General features: G+C 38.5%; 1 protein-coding gene across 1 annotated transcript; it reads right to left on the reverse strand.

The window, feature by feature from the left end:
* Positions 1–1706: 1706 nt before the first annotated feature.
* Positions 1707–18557, reverse strand: LOC136764756 (protein APCDD1). Its single transcript, XM_066719068.1, has 5 exons — positions 17931–18557; positions 12664–12847; positions 9095–9626; positions 3524–3845; positions 1707–2874 (listed from the first exon to the last, which is right to left on the reverse strand). The coding sequence occupies exons 1-5, from the start codon at positions 17986–17988 to the stop codon at positions 2426–2428; spliced, it is 1545 nt and encodes a 514-aa protein (XP_066575165.1). The 5' UTR covers positions 17989–18557; the 3' UTR covers positions 1707–2425.
* Positions 18558–21448: the final 2891 nt, after the last annotated feature.

The raw sequence follows: 21448 nt of genomic DNA on the forward strand, positions 1-21448 counted from the left end.
AGTGGGAAGATGAAGCAAAAAACGTACAGACTGAAATCAATAAATCAATAAATGGCTTAATCGAAATGACTGATGAACCCCACCCTTTGCAATGACTTTGGCAGAGAAATAATGGTTTCCATAGCTGATTTGCAGATCCATTTTTTTTCTTCCGTAAACTCTGTCTTTTCAAAGTTGTCGCAGTCAATAGAATGGGATGAATGAGGTACAGGAATGTTGTTAAAATAGGAGGTCTATATTTATATATTTCGAACCGTTTTAATCCAAAGGCAAACAATACATAATCCCCTGGATAGCACCAAGTGACAACAGTGATATACACATCTCATGTTATGTGGCAATAATCCAGCTAGTAGAGTTAGAATATCTGGCGTAATGTTTTCACAATTATGTGTTTTACTTATTTATACTAAAAGGAATGCTTACATTGCTAAACAAGTCGACAAGCCAAATGACCAATACTTAATATCTCACATCCCATGTTCAGTGCAATGATCTGTTAAATGTCACTGCACTGCATTCTCTTTCACTGAGCTCAGTTGTTATGCATTAAAAGAAACAACAGAAGTCTATTGAAACGTTGCCTCCAGGATGCTACTATTGTGCAAAAATGAAAATGATTCATTTAGATCATATTTTGATATTGTTGTTTTCATGTTTTTATTAAGACAGCTGTAGAATATACTATTGTTTCAGAAGTATGTATGCATTTATAGGATGCTAAAAGTTGTTTCTGTAAGTACATACAGTAATATATGTCTGGAGTCTGGAGTGTACAAGATATTAGCTTTAGAACAGAGTGATTTTCTCTCTGAGGAACCACACTATGAATTATATCTGCACATATGAAGCTTTTCTTTTTGATAAAGCACATAAGAGGTCAAATGAAGAACAGCCGTTGGGAGTTTTTCTTCAGGCGCTTCTTTGAACTGTGGCCTTCTGGAAGGTCACCAAGCCACAGTGTGTTCTGGTGGTTAGACAGAGGGCCACTGAGCCAAGACAGTGGAACACAGCCACTGGGTCTCCCACAGCAACTTGATGTTTGTCTTTCCAGATGGAGGGCTGAGAAACCAGGCATGATCTCATCACAAGGCTGAATAGGAGTTTACCTGAGTAAAGATTTAGAGAGGAACACATTGTCTATTCGGAAAAGTGTGAAGACGAATCTTTGTCTTGGTAGAACGGCCTACAGTTTGGTGTGATCAGGGCTGCTACCCTGTGTTGTAAACCAAGAACTGTAACAATCATTATGCACTTTGTGTATTACAGAATCACTCCAGATACGGTGCCCCCACTGTGTTCCCAGTCCTAGGAAGCGGCACTTGTATATTTGTCTTGCTCAGATTCTGTGGAATGGCATCTGTGGTGTTTTTTAACACTCATTTTCTTGGAACATGTTTTAAAAGACATCCTGCAGGGTCACTCTTAGATACACAGGATGACAAAGGAACAGGGTACAACAAACGCTCCAAAAACAGCTTAAATGTTTCATATGCGTAATGATTCCAGTTCTGCAGAATAACAGCTTACAGAGTAATTTACTTGAAGACTGAGCCGTGACAATCTAACAGTGTAAAATAAATAAAGACCTTTGCAAAAGTGCAACTTTCATCCCAAAGCATGTCTGGGACTAAATCAGTTCACAGAAAGGTTAAGGGACAGACTGCTAATGCACATCCACTATCTATATTCAGAAAAACACAAAATTATGATTTAATCAGTCTTTAATGTTTTTTTGTACCTGGAGAAAATACCACTATATTGTAAAACATTTTCTTGGTTCTGAAAGGAAAGTGGGAAAAGCAAGGATAACGTAAATGTTGAATATGGTTCTTTGTTCTTCTCTCTAGCCCTCAAAGTTATTGCGTATCGACCATGTGCTGTACTTCCCTTTTAAAACCCAGACTGTAGTATTTTCTGTGCATCTTCACCTTTGGTGTATGAAGGCACCGTAGTCATCAGTACTAATCTCAATTAGTAATGTTAGGCACAGTAAGCTTTGCATATACATGTATATATTTCCCTCAGATTGTTTAAAACAGCAAAAGAAAATCAGTTCCACGCAATTTATCATGTCTTTTCTTCCTGTCTCCTTTCAGTCACAAACAGCTTGAGATTTATATATACACATCTGCTCTACTAAAGTGCAGTTACTGTTGTGCAGCAGTTTTTAGTCTCAGCTTCACTGGATGGAGTTCAAATGAAAAACAGCGGATGGCAGCATCAAAGGACTGTCTCCTTGCACTTCCCACCCCCTCCGCCTCTGCCCCAAAAAAGGAGCGACAGTTTCAAGGCATTCGAGTACATCAAGTAAACAAACAGGCTGCCTTTGAAGATAGAAGCTGCCCCACCACAGGATGTCTCAGTTGCCCTTCTTTGTGATGATCAGCACGATTAAAAAGGCGGCCTTTCTTCTTTTCTCTCTTTAGCTGAAATACAGGAGGAGGGTGAGTACGGTCAAGGCACAGATGGTGTCCAACCGAGAACTATGGCTGCTCCCTGAGCCGCCGCTGGGTCTCGCATCGCTGTGTTTCTCCTTTCCGTCCCCCTCTGAGCTCTGACTGCTGGAGGAGCACTGGACCAGTGGGGTCTGGTAGGAAGTGGCCCTCTTCTCCGGCCTGTCAGGGCTGGAGCCATCGCTGGGTCTCTGGCCATTGTACAGCAGGTAGCGCCCGCGCGCGTCCTGCTCCATGCGGAAGAGCTCATACTCGGTGTGGGGCAGACGGATGCCCAGGGCCACACAGCCATTGGTGTGAGTCACGTCCTGTTCCATCCCCACCTGCCAGGAGCCCTCCGCCCCGCACTCGTTGCCACTGAAGACGTTGAGGAGGGATGTGGTGGGCAAGTCCATGGGCGTCACTCTCATGTGGTTCACTGCCAGAAGGAAGATGATGGAGAAAGTATTCAGTCACAGAGGTTCAGTAATGTAATCCCCTGCTTTATTCACTTCCAAAGGGAAAGTCATCCACTACATTATGGCCAGATTGAAATAATTATAACTTAAATCAATTTCCCTGTGTTTCGTATTTGCAGAAAACTCCTGCCACCTCATTAAAATGACATAAGAAAGTCAAGGTTCAGCGAAAGGTTCTTTGGTACTCTATTCTATATAAGAAGTTGAAACTTTAATTGTAGGGCTCAGTAAAACACACTAAATGATGGTACAATGGTCTCTCTTGATACTGATCTTGGGTCAAATTACAAACCCATCGGCAATTATGTAAAGGATATTCAGGTTGCGGTTTACAAAAAGGAAAGAATGTAAAGAAATGCAAAAGTGTAATTCCTGTTATTTATGGAAAACCAAAACCTTCTGAGCAGTGTTGTCTTCAGGATGCATACAAATTATATGTATGTCTTTGGTGTTTCTTACGTCTGTGGTAGAGGATGGAAGTAAAAATGTTTCGGTTTGCACCATCCTGTTTTTATTATTTTTACATACCTCACATTTATTTTTATTTTTGATTGAATTTTGTATGGAGTCTCCTGAAGAACAGGAGAAAATGGGGACTCCTACAGTTACCTTTGAAGACGAACTCGGTCCCTCCCATGACCTTGGTGGAGTGCACCCCACGGCTGTAGCGGCCCTTGGCGTATATGCTGAACGTGGGATGCTTGCACACGGGGTCGGAGTAGTGGAAGTAGTGCCCCTCCCAGGTGTGGTTGTGCTCGTGGAAGACAAAGTGGCGTGTGAGGAAGAGCACCTCGGGCCGCACCTCGCAACGCTGGCTCACCCACTGGCCGTGTAGGCCGATGGTCATGTCTGCTTTCGGGGGCAGGATGGGAGGGTGGTGCTCATCAGAGCGGAAGATGATCCGGCAGGCGATGCAAGTCTGGTCGTGGTTCTGCAAGACAAAACCACCGTGGTCACCTTACAGCTACTCCAACACCACCATCACAGTGTGACCTTCACCGTAAAAAGGAGGGTAAGACTCCACATGTGTTACTAATGTGGTATATATTACTATATATATATATATATATAAATATATAACAGGGCCCATCGTGTAAATGTGTCTGTTACAGTGACATCCCTACCCATTACAATCCCATTCCACATTAACTGATCTTGATGTGGGGAGGGACTGATCTTTCGGTGCTGCAGGCCTGTTGCTCATTTTGAGCTCTGAGGTGTGGTTTGAATCCGGGGTGTGATTACATGTGCTACAAATTATTATATTTTTTAGCAGACAAGTCACCTCATCCAGAGGGACTTACAATAGTTACAATATATGACATTATATTCTCCTTACTGGAATAACCAGTTAAAGCCCCTTGCTCATGGGTACAACAGCAGTGTCCTCCACCTAGGATTGCACCCACAACCCTCCGCTCAGGAGTCCAGAGCCCTGACCGCTAATACACACCTCTACAAATAAGCATTTTTTCTTTGAAGTGATGTATTTATCTTTAAATTTATGCTACTGCTTTGTAGGGAGGTGGATAACGAACTGGGGTCCTCAGTTTATTGTGGCACGGGGGAAGTCCTGAGAAATGTAGATCTCAATCCCATTACGTTACAGCAATTACTAGGGTAGATTAAATTCCACCAAGTGGCATCAAAGGAACTGATGTTGAAGAGTGACTGTGAAAGTCGAAAATCCCCTGTAAAGTGGTTTAATTTAAGATAAGCAGAACGTGTTGTTTAATGATTTTTATTTTTATTTTATAAAATTACTTTTGTTTTCCAAGAACATTTGAGAAATGGCTTTCCATATATACAAAATCACTTCACAAAGATCTATAAACATAATGCTGGAATTTAGCCAATTGTATTAGATCAGGTTGTATTATTTTGTGGTTGAATCTATCAGTGTTTTTGGCATGAGTGCTTAAGGGTGCTATTAAACTTCTGAAATCCCAGCAACCTAACGTGCATTCCATACTTAATAGCTATGGAATAAAATATGACCATTATTTCAATATAAGGAAATTAACATCCCACCTACAATGTTTACTCACAAGAAAGACAGTAAGCCACCGATAAAGTTATGAATGGCTGTTTGTTTAATACATGAGTCCCTGGCTTATTGTGGTTATTTAAAGATTGTGAGTTCTTGTGGTGTCTTGCTTCATCTATATTAAGAACGGATGTAGAAATATACAGCTAACGCAAAGATGACAGATATTGGTTTAAAAAAGGGGCATCACTTGGGAGGGGGGGAGTAAATCAACATAGAAATGACTGCACTTTAATGAAAGAGCTTCTCCCAAACTGCTTCGCTTGCCCCCACCAAGGTTACTGAATGTCAGGCTAGCTCTCTGATCTACATGACTTATTTTTTCAGCTTTGCAGTTCTTTCCTATTGTGTTTTCACAATGTGGCAATTGCCTCACTTTGCCGTTTCTGTGGTTGGCTACTTGCGTACACTATCCTGCATAATTTGAGGGTGCTAAAGCATCAATTTAGCTACATATGGTTAGTGATTCCAATGAGAAACAAAAGAAATTGTAGCCCTAGGTAAATGCTTGTCTTTTTTTAGTTGTGGCTTCACTCTCGTTCTCTTAGCTTCTCATTTTCCCTTTGATTTGGTGGAAGGGATTAAAAAGTTTAAAAAGGCTGTAATGAAAACACAAAGGCAAATATGAGTTAAGTAGCGGAGATCAACTTAAATATAACTTGACGAGCCTGTAAAATACTCTGTTCTCTTTCCTCGGTGCATTCAGTCTTAATTTATAGGTGCAGACAACAGAAAAACAGAAAAGCCGAGCCCAGGGTGGCTTTGACAGGTCATAAATCTTTCCAATTGAATCTGGTAATAACCCTGGTCTTCATTTTATCCGAACAGACTAGAACCATTATCGGGGTAGTGTCATTGTAATTTATATTCACAGCCATATAATGTCAGATGTATAATATTCCACTGTGTGTCTTCAGTTACTTTCTTTATCACATTTGGTGTGGAGTTTTCCTTTGAGTGCATTTTATCTGAAACCCCAGGGTAATCAAAAATATTTCTCTCCTGCAGAAATGTGAAGGGGTTAGAGTTGCCGTCTGTACCCAGAAAATATGCCAGTGTATTTAAAGGCAATACAAACATATTTCTGGTTAATGCACAGCCCTGAAACAGTCACATTTCTACAGCAGAGAACAATTACATATAGCACTGGTTGTGATATATAAACACAAACCCAGCACCAAATGTACTTAAGAATCTAACAAGACATCGAGGGAAGATATTATACATCAAAAACACAATATTGTCAACAAGGACTTTAAAATATTACTCCCTTCAAGAAGATGTGTATGATCGAGTTGTTTTTACATTTCTTACTGAAATTCTATTACATTTGAGCTTCATAATTCCCTGTTGTTGTTTCCAACTTGCTACCCGTTGGACTTTGCCATTACAAACAGACAGTGAAACGGTTCTTCTAGCTTTCTGGGAGGAAGTGTACAGGGGATAATTAAATTAACCTTCTGTCAGCACACTGGTAAAACGTGCTGCACTTCTGAACTGTTCAATGCCAAGCCAGCCATCTTTATTGAATGTCTGGATCACACAGTTGCAATTTCACTAGAACACCTGACCTTCTATCACAAATTTCTCTACAATGAAGCCAAAATCTCTTGCAAAATTGAACACCTACTGACAAGTTATATCTGAATCGCTACAATAAACCACATTATCGTAAATATCCTGTGCAGGAACAAAAAGAAAATGTATTTCACTATCAAGAAGGATCTGTATTTCCTCTGATGCACATGTGGGCACCAAAGACATCAAGGGAAAGAGCAACAGTTCTTAATACCTTTTGTATTATTCTGGTTTAAGAGAAATACTTTTTTTTTATGTGTTCAGATATTTCAATTTGCAGAAGACTGGTAGCCCTATAACTCTGTCTCTAATGTCACTACAATGACAGGCTGGAACATTTTCCAACTGGGAGCCCACACTGTAGTCTTGTGCTGTTGTACTGGATCTGAGCAGTTATTGCAGACCTTGCTCTGTTATACGCAGATCAAGATGCTGCCCTTTAATGTGGAGAGCACTTCTGTTTTTTCAGCGTTCTGTGGTGAAGTCACAGAAGGAGCTTGGGACACTGCCAAATTGTATTTGTTTATAAATGACTCCTGTGGATTTGGCACCAGTTAAGTCATACGGCAATCATTTGCTTTTAATTAAAATTAATTTACACTGCGTACATTTCTAAATTTGGTTGCAGAGCATCAAAATGTATCATAAAAAGCAAAGAAAAATGTATCGCTTTTGTATTGCATGGCACTCTGCACAGTGTGAGAGCTCCATGGGCTGGAGTCATTTTCCAGGCCTTTAATTCATCTACTCTGTGTGTTGCTTTATTTTACAAGTCTAACTTGTATCCATTTGATGTCGACTGTACAATAGTGCCAAGCAAAGACACAAATAAAATCAAAACAGCAATGTGAATTTCAGGATCATATAAGCATGATAAAAAAATTCCACTCCTAAAATGCAAAAAGGATACTGTGTTCTCTTAAGATTGCATTTTGATTGGTGTAAGTAAGAGAGATTTATTCATTTGTCAAGTTTTAGTTAATGGCACATCGTTTTAAGGCTGGCAGGCAAACCTTAACCATTCTGGCATTTCTTAAGCTGTGTCAAGTCTTTTAAGGATAGGATTCCATCTAATTTTCTTAAGGCGAACCAAACAAAAACACAGAAATAATCTCCCACTAGTCTCATTTAGTAAGTGCCAATAAAAAATGTGTTTTGTTCTTGTAGTATGATTTGTTGTACAGTAGAAATCAAACCACTGCAAACTGAAAGACTGTCAAAATAGGCTAGGTTTAATACTAAAGTAATGACTTTAATATGCCACATATGTCACTGATTTAAAATAGGGAGAGAAAGGAAACACATAACTGGTCAAATTCATGGGAGTATTTGGAAGTTTAATTTTGTTCATTGTAACAAAATAGCCTTTAGGTAAACTGTGCAATAATGTAGCACTCAAGTCAAACTCCAAGGATCAAGGAAGACATATTCATTCAAGTCACTGTTGGGTTCAACTAACTGGTTCATGATTTCACTAAAGCTGTCTCACATTTTTAACTGTCATTTTAATAGGGACATTGACAACATTTTCTTGTAATAAATTTACCAATCTGGTAGTAAACCAGAAACCAACAGTAACGTTTGAGTTAGAAGAACTTGATGAATATTAAAATCTTAAATGCAAAAATGCATGACCAGCATAAATCACATTTCTTAAAAATATCTCAGACATTTAATTTTGTTCTTGGGAAATATTTCATATTTTATGTTCCATACTGCTAATAAAAACACACTTATAATAATAATGGTTGATTAGGTGTTTGATAGAGAACACATACTTATTACCTTTTCCACATATCCTTCTGACCTAGTTCATATACACTGTTTATTCTAAAATCTTATTTCTGCATAAATAAAATACTTATGCACACATAGTTTTATGTTTACACACTGAAATAAACAACCCACTGTTCAGAAGATTTTGTTGCTGCACATTTTTCTACTTTCGCCTATGTTTACCTTTTATGGTCCATTTTTATTTTGATAGTAAATGGCATCTTGTGGGGTTTTAAATATGTTTTAATGATCAATATTTGTGCAATGTCTAGGTTCACTGAAATTCAGACAGAGCAGAAAGCTGAGCCAATTTGCAACTCTGGAGATTCTGAGATCCATGTTGTGTCTGTCATTCCTGCTCGGGGAATCTTTCATGTGGAGGCTCTCCCTGACTCTCTGGAGAATCTCCCTGGCACCTTCAGTGTACAGTGTGAGGCAAGACTGCTATTTATTTATTTTGAAACAACCACAGACTGCCTACCACATGGAACCCATGAGCACAGCACTCACTTCTGTTTCCCAGGTCACTGACGCTGTGGTTATCCACATTGTGCAAAACCAAAGAAGAGAAGCTGAGCTGTGGGACACAAGACGTCTACTCTTGTGCATACTAGGCTGCAGGGGACAGTAACCTTCTTGGGTGATACTTTAAGCAGATAATCTTAGGATAAAACACACAATGAAAAAAAAAAATATATATATATATATATATATATATATATATATAGTTAAAGTGCCTTTCAAAATCAAGCAAACAACTGAACCAAAAACAATCTTACCTTGGCATTTTGCAGCGCCGCCTGGTAGCTGGAAGGTCTGTAGTACATCCTTTGTGCTGGCTCGGTGTGGATGTCTCCCAGAAAGAGCTCCTCCACCAGGTGGTCCAGGTTGTGGTGTAGGTACTGCTTCTCCACGCGCATCAGCTGCAGCTCGTGCATGGCGAAGTTGAGGTCCTTGGAGCAGTCGCAGCCCATCTCCTCGTTCCACAGGTCATAGCTGACGTTGGGCTCCCAGGCCCCGTCTCTGGACACCACTCCTCGGCAGCTATGGTTCAGCCGCTGGCTCATGTCCTTGGCCACGGCCTCGCTGTGACAGACCAGCTGGGTCCGGAACACCTGATAGTCAGCCTCCGTTCCCCCACGGATGATCCAGGAGGCCTGCCGCAGGCGTAGCTTGCCCCGGACAACCAGCGTGTAGGTGGGGGTGGTGCAGTGATTGTCCCCGTAGTAGAATTGGTAGGCTTTGAACGTGTTATTTTGGTAGAACTTGTAGGACCTGGTGATGAACTCGGGGCCGGGTCTCACCTCACAGCTGCAGAGGCAAACAAAGGCACCACAAATTAGCATTTTTCAGATTCGGACATCTGCTCTGATTTTACGACTAAAGCAAGAGATCCTCTTTAACTTCTTGGCCTTTTTACTTTTTATATATACATTTCTTACATGAAGCAGCTGTCCTCCTATGATAAACAGCACCACACAAACTGTGGTTTAGGCTGGAGAATGACAAATCTAACAGTTAGTTTAACAACATCAAACAATGTACAAAATAGATTTTTTACAACAGAGTATAGTATAACGAAGCCCTCTTTGTCTTGAGAAGCTGTTTTTCTTCTCTTTGTAAGTTGGAATTCACTTGTGTGTTTTTTTGTTTTATAATTTTTTTCATGACACAGAGATACTACTCTACCCGGCTGCTGTGAATGGTCTGCAGTGGTGGGAGGGTAACAGGTGATGCCTCTTTGCTCACAGTATGAGTCTGTACCCAAACCATGTATACAGCAATTTATCTCTGTCACAAGCTCTCCCAGAACTCTCTCATTAACAATCGACTCACACACACCTCATTCAGCAACCCATGTTTTGCTTCCAAGTCTTTCGCCTTTGTGACATAGTAGCACCAGAGGAATCCTGAATGGGAACAGGCACTTTGTCGTGTTTATTTGTTTTTTATTTTAAAACCAGAGCAAAGTGCCAGTATCCCACACATCCTTCTCAGAAGAGTAACTGATATTCCCTAATGTTATACCTCTCAACTGTCAGCGGTCATGAGAAATGTTGAGGAGCCCCTATTCTTGGGTGTGTGAAAAAAGAAAGAAAAGACAAAACAATTGAGGAAACCTATTACAGCAAGCGTCTGCTTTTCAGTATGTGAAAACAAGTAAAGAAAGCACCGGAGTAACCAGACCTCTGATTACAAACCAGTAAAAAATCATATTTTTTCACATTTGTGTCACATTTACCTCGTACGTTTTTTGGCATATAATTCTCCCAGTTATCTAATAAAAGACAGATGACAGTTAATTACTATTTTCTCTTCTTTTTGTCTCTTTATTTTAATACTTTTTTAAACCTGGCCAACAAGGTTATTTTTTTCCAGTACAAAGAAATAATGATATATGCACGAAATCCAACATACGCTGTGTTGTGTCAAAGTTTAATCTTTTCATTCCACAAGAAACATTTTTTCTTTTTTTTTAGTCACTGTCTTTGTCTGCTTATTCTCATCGTTTTGTTTTATCTACTTCCTTCAGACCCAATACCTTTAAAATAATACATATTTTTTAAACTTGAAAGGTTTATCTCACAGAGATTGTTTGGTTCTGTTTAAATGTATATGAGAAAGAGACAAATTATATTGTTTAAGCCCATACCAGCATAGAATATGTAATATATATATATATATATATATATATATATATATATAGTCCAGAATATCCGATGTAGCAGTTCTGTGTTTATTGCAGTAAATACTCTTTAAAGAGAAAAGATTAAGAAAATGAGTGAGAAAGTTTTTACATCAACACATTTTTAAGAGGAAAAAACGTACAGAACTTCTAAAAGAGTAACGTCAAAACCAGTGATGATGTAAAACAAATTCTTACTCAGATCCTTATATTTACAGCTCCAGAACAGGAAAACAAACCAAATAAATGGCATGGGATCTCTGTACAGATGGAGAAATCAAAACCTTATAATGATTTTGTATGTTTTGTACTGGATTTAATTGTCCACATGAAGACCTTTAAAGAGTTAATGCTCGTGTTTTGATGATAAATGAGAGGTCACTTAAAACATTTCATTGGTATGCCTGATATACTCTCATGCCAGAGCTAATAAAGTTTAAACAAATCAGCCATCATAAAAACCCTGGTTGTATTTTTCATTCCAACTACTTTATTTACATTGTTTGCCGCATAATGATTTATTTCAGCCTAGGCGACTTTTATAGCTCCCAACATCTTCTCTAAAGTGAACTGGAATAAAGCCTATGACAGCTGCTGCTCTCTCCTGTTACACATCTGAAGACAGCTGTTATTCCTACAGGGAACGCTTTACTCCGATGCTGCACTTCTTGAAAGACAGGGGACTAAGCATGAAATGTTTGAACCATCATGTCTTTATAAGGAGTTGAACCCACTGGCAAGGCACATTATATATCATGTGAAAGCTGAAAAACCAAAAGTATTTCGTTCAACTGTATATATTAAAGTTACTGACGTTACCTTTTTCTCAAGGGTTTCTGGGCAATGCGGAAAACGTAGAAGCTTAGAAACCATTTGGAATGTTTTACTGTACATTTGAGAGCATAACTTATTTTAGATGATGGAGACTCCTATTTCATTATTATCATTATGTTGCCTTATGTGCCCCCTAAATAATTTTTGGTTGTGGTTTTTATGTTGTATGTAAAAAATGATGGATCTTCCACATAAAATCCCATGCAGTTATTTATAACTGCGTATACAGTCCAGCTGTGTATTACATGACTGTCCTTCTGGACTTGGGCCATTTAGTGACACACATGTGGTGAGGACTGAAAAAGTAGGATCTTGCTTGGTGTGGACATACATCTCATCCAGCAACCATCCAAGACAAATTAGTCTTTCTCACCACACTCTGGTCAAGGACCAAACTGTTCATACCAAGTCAAGATGATGATTATTTCCTATTGGGGTTTATTTTGTTCCCTGAACCCTAGTTGGGCTCAAGCACAATTCTGGGTGAACAGCCCTTCACTAGAGAGGAAAGTGTCTCTCCAGGCTGCTGGACATCATGGACAACCAGTCAGGTGACATCGTGGACAACAGGTTATTTCCAAAATTGACATCAACCACCTTGAAAGATCCAGAGTGCCCTGTGCATGGTTGCCTTTTCCAGTGTCCCGTGAGTAGTTTGGTCCACAAGACAAAAATGCAATATCTTTTATGGGCAAAAAGACCAGCATATTATTTTGTGTATATTAATACCTTGATCTTTTAAAATTAAAAAGCTTAGTTTATGAAGTGCTTTTTTCCTGTTGCTAGATTGCTTCTGTACTTGTATTTGTACTGGTATATAATTCTCACCTTGTGGAGACCCAGTGGCCCTCAATGTTAGGTGGCATCTGCACAGTGATCCTGGCTCCATTGTGAAGGTGTTTCAGCATGTGGTGGCACTGGGAATCCTTCGGCTGCCTTCCCACGTTCTTCTCCAGAGACAGAGGGTTTATCCTGCTGTCTGGAAAGTGGGGTGAGGAGCACTCTCCTGAACCTGTGGTAATGAAATGGAGTGATCACTATCAAACATGAACAATGCGTTTCAAGGAAGGATGACAGTCCATAAAAATAAAAAGGTAACTATATATACTTTTACAAGCAAGACACTGTACACAGTGATGTTTGCACTGATATAACATAGATATTTATGTAAATACACAGTGTTACAGTCAGTAATTGAGGATGAGATATCCTGTGGATTTTCAAACCCTGTCTGAGACATTGAAAAGAGGAAGGCCTTGTCCTTGTGTTTTGTAAAAATAAAACACTATGTTTTTCCAGTACACAAAACATGCTAATGCTTCGTTTTTGTTGAATTCCCGTGCGATATTGTTTGCATTCAGACGGATAATGCACAACACATAATCCTGAGATTCAGCTGGTATCATTAGTAATGCTATGCTATTACCAGCAGACACAGCTGTATCAAAGAATTATTTCCCTTTGCCCTGGGAATATTGTTTGGTTGTTTGCACCTGCACATTTCTCCATTATTCGGCACAATCTGATTGAAAAGTCTGAATGACTGCCAAGATGTTTGTTTTTACACTGGAATTCTTAAACTTCATAGCATCGGTTTTCTTTGTTTGTGAAAAGGTTACGAGGCATGTTATGTAAACAGACTCCAGCTTAAATGATCACCTCTTATAAGGCAACTGAATAACTTGCTTAGGGTGTACTATTTAAACTAGACGATAAGAATATTTAATATATTTTAGTATTTATTTTGTAAGAGGCACAGGGGTAAAGTGCTTTTGAAAAACAGTTAAATCCATGAAGTGTAAAGAATGTGAATGAAAGTGTCACAGACTGGAGAGGCATTGAGCCTTGAGCTAAAGGAGTTGCTATCCCTCGATGCATGCCAATTTCCCATTAAGACAATCTGTATCATCAACAAAGATTAAAGAACAGCAGATTTACAGTTTGACACACAAGAGGGATATAACAGTATAAAGTAATAAAGTATTACAGCCACCAATAAATAGACAGTTAGCAAAGTTTATGATGCCTGCTTATGTTTGAGCTGTGACTGCTTTCCTTTGACGGACAGTTGATATGCATATCAAGGAATACATTTGCTGTAAGGTTACAGAGTAAGATCACTGTTTTATTGTTTTATTGCATTTACGTAAATGCATTTGCCTGATGGCTCTTGAACAGAACAGATCTTTGGGTTTAATGTATATAATTGGGGATAGAGCATTCAATAGTTTATCAAGGCTTGTGTTACATGTGTGGTCGGCCTGGCAAGTTTAGAGGGGATGACATTACCATAACAAACTCATAAACTATACCTATCTAAGCTCTTTAATCTCTGCATGGGTCTCATTGCTCCAAGTCATGGCACCCTTGTAGCGTCCGAATTCCCCTTTCAGGTTCGAGTGCATGATCTGCACAGCGATAAACCCTCAATGCCAAAAGACCAGTCTCCTAACATGAGGGCTCTACCAAGTTTAGAGGAGATTACATCATTGTAACAGGCTCATACACCAAGAGCCCCGTTACACATGGAGACATTTGCTCCAGGAAGCTGGGTGTATTTCTCTTTCTAAAAATGCATAATCGTGGCAAAGATGGGAATGCCATTTAAGTTCATTCCTCCAGAGCCTGAGCTGGACTGAGCTCCTCTGCGAGGGCAGACTAAGGAAGTTGTGGTAAATTTCTGCTGGTTTCTGCAAACCGTTCCCTCGTCCCTTTGCTTTGGTGCAGTGGTTTTCAAACCGGTCCTGGAGTACCCCCTGCCCTGCTGGTTTTTGTTCCAACCGAGGTATTAATTACTTAATTTAACGGTATATTGCTTTATTAGTTCAATTAAGGATTCAATTAAGCAATTAAGACCTCGGTTGGAACAAAAACCAGCAGGGCAGGGGGTACTCCAGGACCAGTTTGAAAACCACTGCTCTGGTGAATAAAGCCACCAGCCATAGAGGCCTGAACCTGATCTGCCCTAATGTCTATTACCATTTTAATTTCCATTTTCACAAACCCTGCCTTTCCAATTCAAAGACCCTATGCAAGTTCTAATACTAAACCACCAACAACATTTACAGTTGGCACAAGATGTTCAGTGAGGTAACTGTTCTGGGACTGCTGACAAACCTAAATGCTCTAATCATTTAAAACAGAGAAAAACAGAACTAGTCTGACCACACCAGCTACAGTTCCAAGTTTAGTTTTACCCAGGCTTCCTTGCTTTGCACCAATTGGCAAGCTGTCTGATTTGTGTTCCTGATACAAGTGGTTACGGACTGCTCTTGGTAAAGCTATTCAGCGTTTTAAACTCAAAATACCATTTTGTTGATCACAAACAAAATACATTTCAGTTTTAAAAAGGATTAGCATGCTTTGGATTGTCATGGGAAACGCAAGATGGTCCATTAACTCCTCATTTCATAAAATATTATTATGGAAGCTTAAATAGCAACATAAAAATACACAATTAACAACCTTTATCAGACCTGCATGTTTTCCAATACAGTTTAGAAGCTTTAAAGAAAATCCGTGTTAATGTTCAATGAAATATACCATGGAGAGAATGTATTAATTACTTTCAGAATATCTAGTGTCACACCATGCTATCCATAAGTCAACTTTATACATAATTACATAACTTGAATGCAGAGCTTCAAAATGTTCACTTCTGTCCGGCTATGGTGCCTTTTCAAAAACAAGAAAATTACATTTAAGATGTATTGATTTGTTTTGGAAGTAACAGCCTGAAATAACCTTAACATTTACTTTATTTTGTACTTATCATAAGCATTAGCCATTTGGTTTTAAATACAGTCACCGACAGTATTGATTGCTGTGAAGAAACATCTGAACAACCAAATCTGAAGGTCTTTGCAACCTGTTAACCCATACACAGAAATGTTTTGCTTCACATTTATTTTAAGATTAATTATAGGTGTGCATATATACAGCTTTAAAGGTTCTGTGCTGTGCTAATTGTAAGCGTTTGTGTGCATGTGGTAGTTTTTCACGAATTTTAATATAAAGTATTGTTTAATGTTTTTCAAAATATGAGGTAAAGGGCTGCATAAAATCAAGGCAGAAGGTGCACCTGATTCGTTACGGGGAAGGTATCAATATGCATAAACACTAGGTAGCATGCACATTTCTATTCCCCAAAACTTTACTTTTAACTTTTACTTGTTATAACCCCATGATTTAGCCTATATATTCACTGGGTGCAACGAAGCTTCTATTTTGAGACTCAATTCACCTGTATTTTTAATACAAGATTACTACTTCGCATTATATATATATATATATATATATATATATATATATATATATATATATATTAAAAACCAATACACTTCATGCATGTGTAATGAATACTTGAATCGCACTCTCAAGTGTTTCTCACAGTTGATAGGCGTCAAATTAAGCAATTAAGCAATTAATTAATTAATTAAGCCGAACGACAAGCATCGGGCCTTTTTTCAACAAAGACTGAAAAAAGTAACAAGGAAAATATAATCCTGATATGGATTTAAAACCTCAGAAAAATAAAAGTATATTGAGAACACTGTTTTAAGACAAAAAAGGTAGTGTTATTATTATTATTATTATTTGCACAAGCAAGAAATAGCCCAAAACACAACTATACCCGTGCATGTATTGTTGTTACATTTTTTCGGATTAATCTTAATTAACACATTAATTACTAACAGGCCCATCCCAGCTAACACACAAAGTTCTCACGACGTTGTAGCAACTTAATTGTTAGCTGGGATAATTTATCATTCACTTCCCAGCTTTTAAAAAAGGGGAAGCTTTTATCTCGTTATCTCCCTGTTTTATGTAAAGCTCCTGCCAGAATGCGGAACTACAGTAATGCTCAGCAGATGGGGCCGCTCAGGTCCAATCCTATAATCATCAATGACCGCACGCTGGTCTTTAAGTCTGAACTTTACAAACTTGTCTCAACGTTTCCTACTTCTGTCCTTTCTTTTTCAGTCATGAATCGCACCAGAACACGTCCATATTCGTCCACACACTCTTAAACACGGGTTTGATTACAATTTGCAGAGGGGACATCTGAGAATATGTGTGTGGAACAATCTGAAATTAAGTGTATATGCTAGTATGTAAATGTGTATAGGCCTGTGTATGCATTGCAGAATGGATATATTATTGTCTCTACTAATTTCCCATGAATTCTAGGCTACATTTTATAGTTTGTCTTAATATAATTTATATTTTTTGTATACTTATTTAGTGTGGGGTTTTCTGTCCCCCCCCCCCCACCCTCTTGTACCGTTATATGATTAGCCTATTATTTGCATGGTATAAATATTTGTATTTAATTATTTTAATACATTTAATCTATAGAATGCGTAAAAAACATCTCCAATGTTATATCATCTGGGGTTTCATACGGTTTTTCTGCTTGTGGTATTCTTTCCAAACTTCAAACTTTAAAGTCAGCCCTGGAAAATCCATATTAAAAGTTACCTGTACTGTAGTCTACGAGCAAACCTAAAACAGACAAACAAACAAGCCAATTACAATATTCGGGTTTTCTAGGGGCCACTCTGGGGGTCACTGAGGACCCCCTGGATCCAAGCATTGCGAGTGGAGACCCACAGAGGGATTTGCTTTTATTTAATACATTGCACATACAGTGTAACATAAGTATGTTCTGCAACATCAAGTTGTTAAACTTTTCCCTCTGTGTGATTGGACAATGATTAATTGCGACTGTAAACTAGTATTTAAGTGCAATAAATTTAACACCCTTGACCCTGGATATCAGAATTAAAACGCAATGTATTTTCGTGATGCTGCTGGCAGCTCACTGTGAATGGGAGGAACTGTTGGAGATTTTCATATGGAATTAATAAATATCTGCAATATTCCTGAGATTTACATATAATTATTCCCAAAGGGTCCTCAGTCTACCGACATCTCTGTAATTTGCGTGTACTACGTTAACCACAAAATACTCGCAGAGCATCGTCTACAGCATCTGTTTAATCAGAGTTAAAGAAACTGCAAAAATGGTTTGCAAAAATCATGCAACATATTTCCTAAGTTAATAATCACTTATTTCTACAAATACTACTCACCAAGGATGCCAATTAGTAACATAGATGTGTAAAGGGCACTGAGGATAGGGTGTATCATTTTATTTGTATTTTAGTTTGTATCTTCCACGTTTCTGGGGTTTCAATCCAAGCTTTCCAGCTGCGCTTTAGTTCCAGCTCTCGGTTAATGTGTAATCCTGTTCATCACTGGGAAAGGTGAAACACTTGCCACACTTCAAAGACCAAAAACGAAACTGTCCCTTGTGCCTAGGAAGGATTTTAAAATAAAGCTTCAAACCGCATTCCTCTATTTCTTCTTTTTTCCCCCACCAAGACTGATTTTACAGGATATATCAAGTCAGGACACTGCTTTTCCAAAGACCATCTCTGTGCGCCTAGCTGGCATCAAAACCTACTGCTTAAAAGGAAGCAAAAATGACAGCAGTGATTTGCATCGCAGATTAAGGATGAATTATATTCCCACAGGAACTGTAGTAAGAGATCGTTTCCCAATCCCAATCAGGGAATTGCTTAGGATATCCCGGACAGCTGAGAGAGCTCTGGCTCCTGGACGCGCTCAGATCAGCCGTCTGTGGGAGTGATATTGAAGAGCATTGAGTCTGTCTGCCCTGATCCATTCGGGTCTCTGTGTGTGGAGCCCCTCACATTGACATGAAGCCGCTGTGAACAGGAGGAGGGTTGGGGGCGTGGAGAGAGAGAGAGAGAGAGAGAGAGAGAGAGAGAGAGAGAGAGAGAGAGAGAGAGAGAGAGAGAGAGAGAGAGAGAGAGAGAGAGAGAGAGAGAGAGAGAGAGAGAGAGAGAGAGAGAGAGAGAGAGAGAGAGAGAGAGAGAGAGAGAGAGAGAGAGAGAGAGAGAGAGAGAGCTCCATCAACCTGATGAGAGATTTCCACTATTGAAACCCGAATCTAAACTGCCCACAGGGGATTAGACATCAAAAGCAACAGGAAGGCTCAGCCCTTGAACCTCAAATAATGCTGCACAAGTGCACCCTAGTTGAAAGTAGTTTTCTTTTATGTGAATTACTGTTGAAAAAGTTAGTAGTCTATTATTATTATTATTATTATTATTATTATTATTATTATTATTATTACATCATAGGTTGATCTCCTATAACTCTGATTTGTGATAGTGATGATTTTGGAAAGGTGATCTTACAAATAAACCTAATAGATCATGGTTTAACGTGTGTCCCAAATCATACAAAGAGATGGCATATGCCTACGTTGCTCCAACTTTGAATACTTATTTGGAATTAAATAGTGGTTAATCTTAATAGATTTGAATGTATAATATGTACAATACATCCACAACACCTTCACTTTACACTGCATGTCCAGTAGCTACCAGATTATGCATGCCTTATCTCAACATCCACTACACTGCCTTGGATAATGTAAAGAAGAAATAGTAATACAAGTCATGTCAGTACAGGCCATTCTTAAAGAGAGAGAGAGAGAGAGAGAGAGAGAGAGAGAGAGAGAGAGAGAGAGAGAGATGATAAGGAAATGTTCATATTTTTGTCAATTAAATGCTCTTGAAAGGTAGAATTGTATTTTTATGTTTACATTGTAACCTTTTTTGTTGTTGTTAATATTTTAAATATATTTTACAAGATAGCACAATATTTTTTCAGGGGTAAAAAAGTCATGGTAATTAAAGCTTTAATTTTAAAAATTATTTGTGTGTCCTAGACTGTTAGATGTATCCATGTGCTTTAGTCATTATTAAGCACAAAGCATTGTTGTGGCCAAGCAGTGTTTCATAAAAAGGATATCTCTGTCCCCCGTTGAGGCCCACACTACATCTGGAGGCTGGTGGTGTATTCAGAAGAACAAATGGAATGAGAGACACGTGAAGGCGAAAAGAGAGCATGTACGATTCTTATGAAAAGGCATGGCAATTCTCCTAACAATACTGCCCTGAAAGAACTTAAGACTTATTTGACAGCTTGATCAGCATGACTGGCAAAATGGTTCGTGACTTTTCATCAAGTTTAATTTAACAGAACGACCGTAAAGGTTTTATTTTTGGTCTGACATTAAACATACAGGCTTACATCGTTTTTATATGACTAGTAATTGCCTGGGGAGAAAGCTCTAATGCACAACTTCCAACACAATTGTAGAATAGTAGATTCACTACTTTGGTTTATAAACTCGGATAAAGTAGCATTCAGAAGTCTAATTTTCATTAAAACGAATGAATTCTCTGTTTAACTCATGGCAACAAATGATCATCTGACTTTTTACCTGTTTTCTCACATAAAAGGTCATCATCTCAGTGAGCATTTGATATTTCCATAAAACAAAACATCTTTAACCTTTTAAAAGTATCCACAGGGCTGTGTGGGTATCTGAATGCAACAATTATAGTAATGAGATGGGCAATTATTCATAACAGAAACTGAATATGTGCTTTTCTTTTTGTGATTGGTAATGAAGAACTCAACGATAGACAATATGCTTTGGTAACTTGGGAAAACGTGAACTTGACATTATCCAGGATATCTTCAGCACATTTAGAAATGCATACAGACTTCCCTGGCAGAAACTCTCACTTTCATTGTGGTTCTTAGTTAATTAAGCTTCCACTACGCCTGTGTGGGCGATAGCAGCACTGCCCACTGCCAGTTTCTATTTTATTGTGTTTCTATTCCCAAAGGTTTGTATATGTGCCAATTCCTAAATGAAGAACTATGTAAGCAAATAAACCACAGCCTTGTGGCCATATTGAAAGCCAGGAGTGCCTGTAATCAGGTGTAAATACATCTAATGACAAGACTACAATCAGTGAGAGGTTTATAAGACTGTAACTGGTATCTATTGTGTGTTCAATCTGTTTTCCAAATTATATCCTATACTGCTGTCTGAAAAATGTGAAAGACCATGTTGTTTTTGAGCGAATATCCCGTTCATATTAATTATTGTTTCCAAACTGCCTGCTGAGTTAAATGATGTACAGTGACTTTCATAGACAACTGTTGAGGTGATCTAAACACCCTGTTCTATTAACGTTTACCTTAGTGCAGACTGATGTACATTCGCCTCAAGACTAATACCACCATCATGCTATTTACTTTTCCAGTCCTAATTATCTCAGCTATAAAATGTAATGAGATATTCTGTATGACCCTTGGAATCCAGGGTCAAGCGTAAATTCATATGTCTTTGAATTGAACATTGGTATAAGCCCCTGTTTACCCCATCCATCTGGTCATATGCTACACAGATGAGGAAAAAAAATGCAGTGGTTATGTCAACAAAGTGATCTGAGTAAAACAAAGTAATTTGTAAATCTAAAACAGTCTCCATATTCTCTTTGAGAATCAATGCCTCCAAATGTTATTTTGTTTTATTGTATTTTTTCTTGAATTGTTTCTCAGAATAGAGAAGTGTTCTCTTGTTGCTGCTGGTTTCTAAATCTCACGATGATGTAATGTGAACAATTCTACCTCCTGGCAAGTACTGAAAAAGACGCATTATGAAATGTTCATTTTTTTTCATTTCATGTTTTATCTTAAAAACAAATTATTTAACATC

This window comes from Amia ocellicauda, chromosome 2 (assembly GCF_036373705.1).
Source record: "Amia ocellicauda isolate fAmiCal2 chromosome 2, fAmiCal2.hap1, whole genome shotgun sequence".
Lineage (NCBI taxonomy): Eukaryota > Metazoa > Chordata > Actinopteri > Amiiformes > Amiidae > Amia > Amia ocellicauda.

Bases quoted from the DNA above. Each gene is read 5' to 3' on its own strand.
- LOC136764756 (XM_066719068.1), bottom strand. From the start codon at position 17,988: ATGATACACCCTATCCTCAGTGCCCTTTACACATCTATGTTACTAATT. The intron at 3,846-9,094 runs GTAAGATTGTTT...TTTGTCTTGCAG, and splicing joins CGGCGCTGCAAAATGCCAAG to AACCACGACCAGACTTGCAT. The intron at 2,875-3,523 runs GTAACTGTAGGA...TCCTTCTGGCAG, and splicing joins GACCGAGTTCGTCTTCAAAG to TGAACCACATGAGAGTGACG.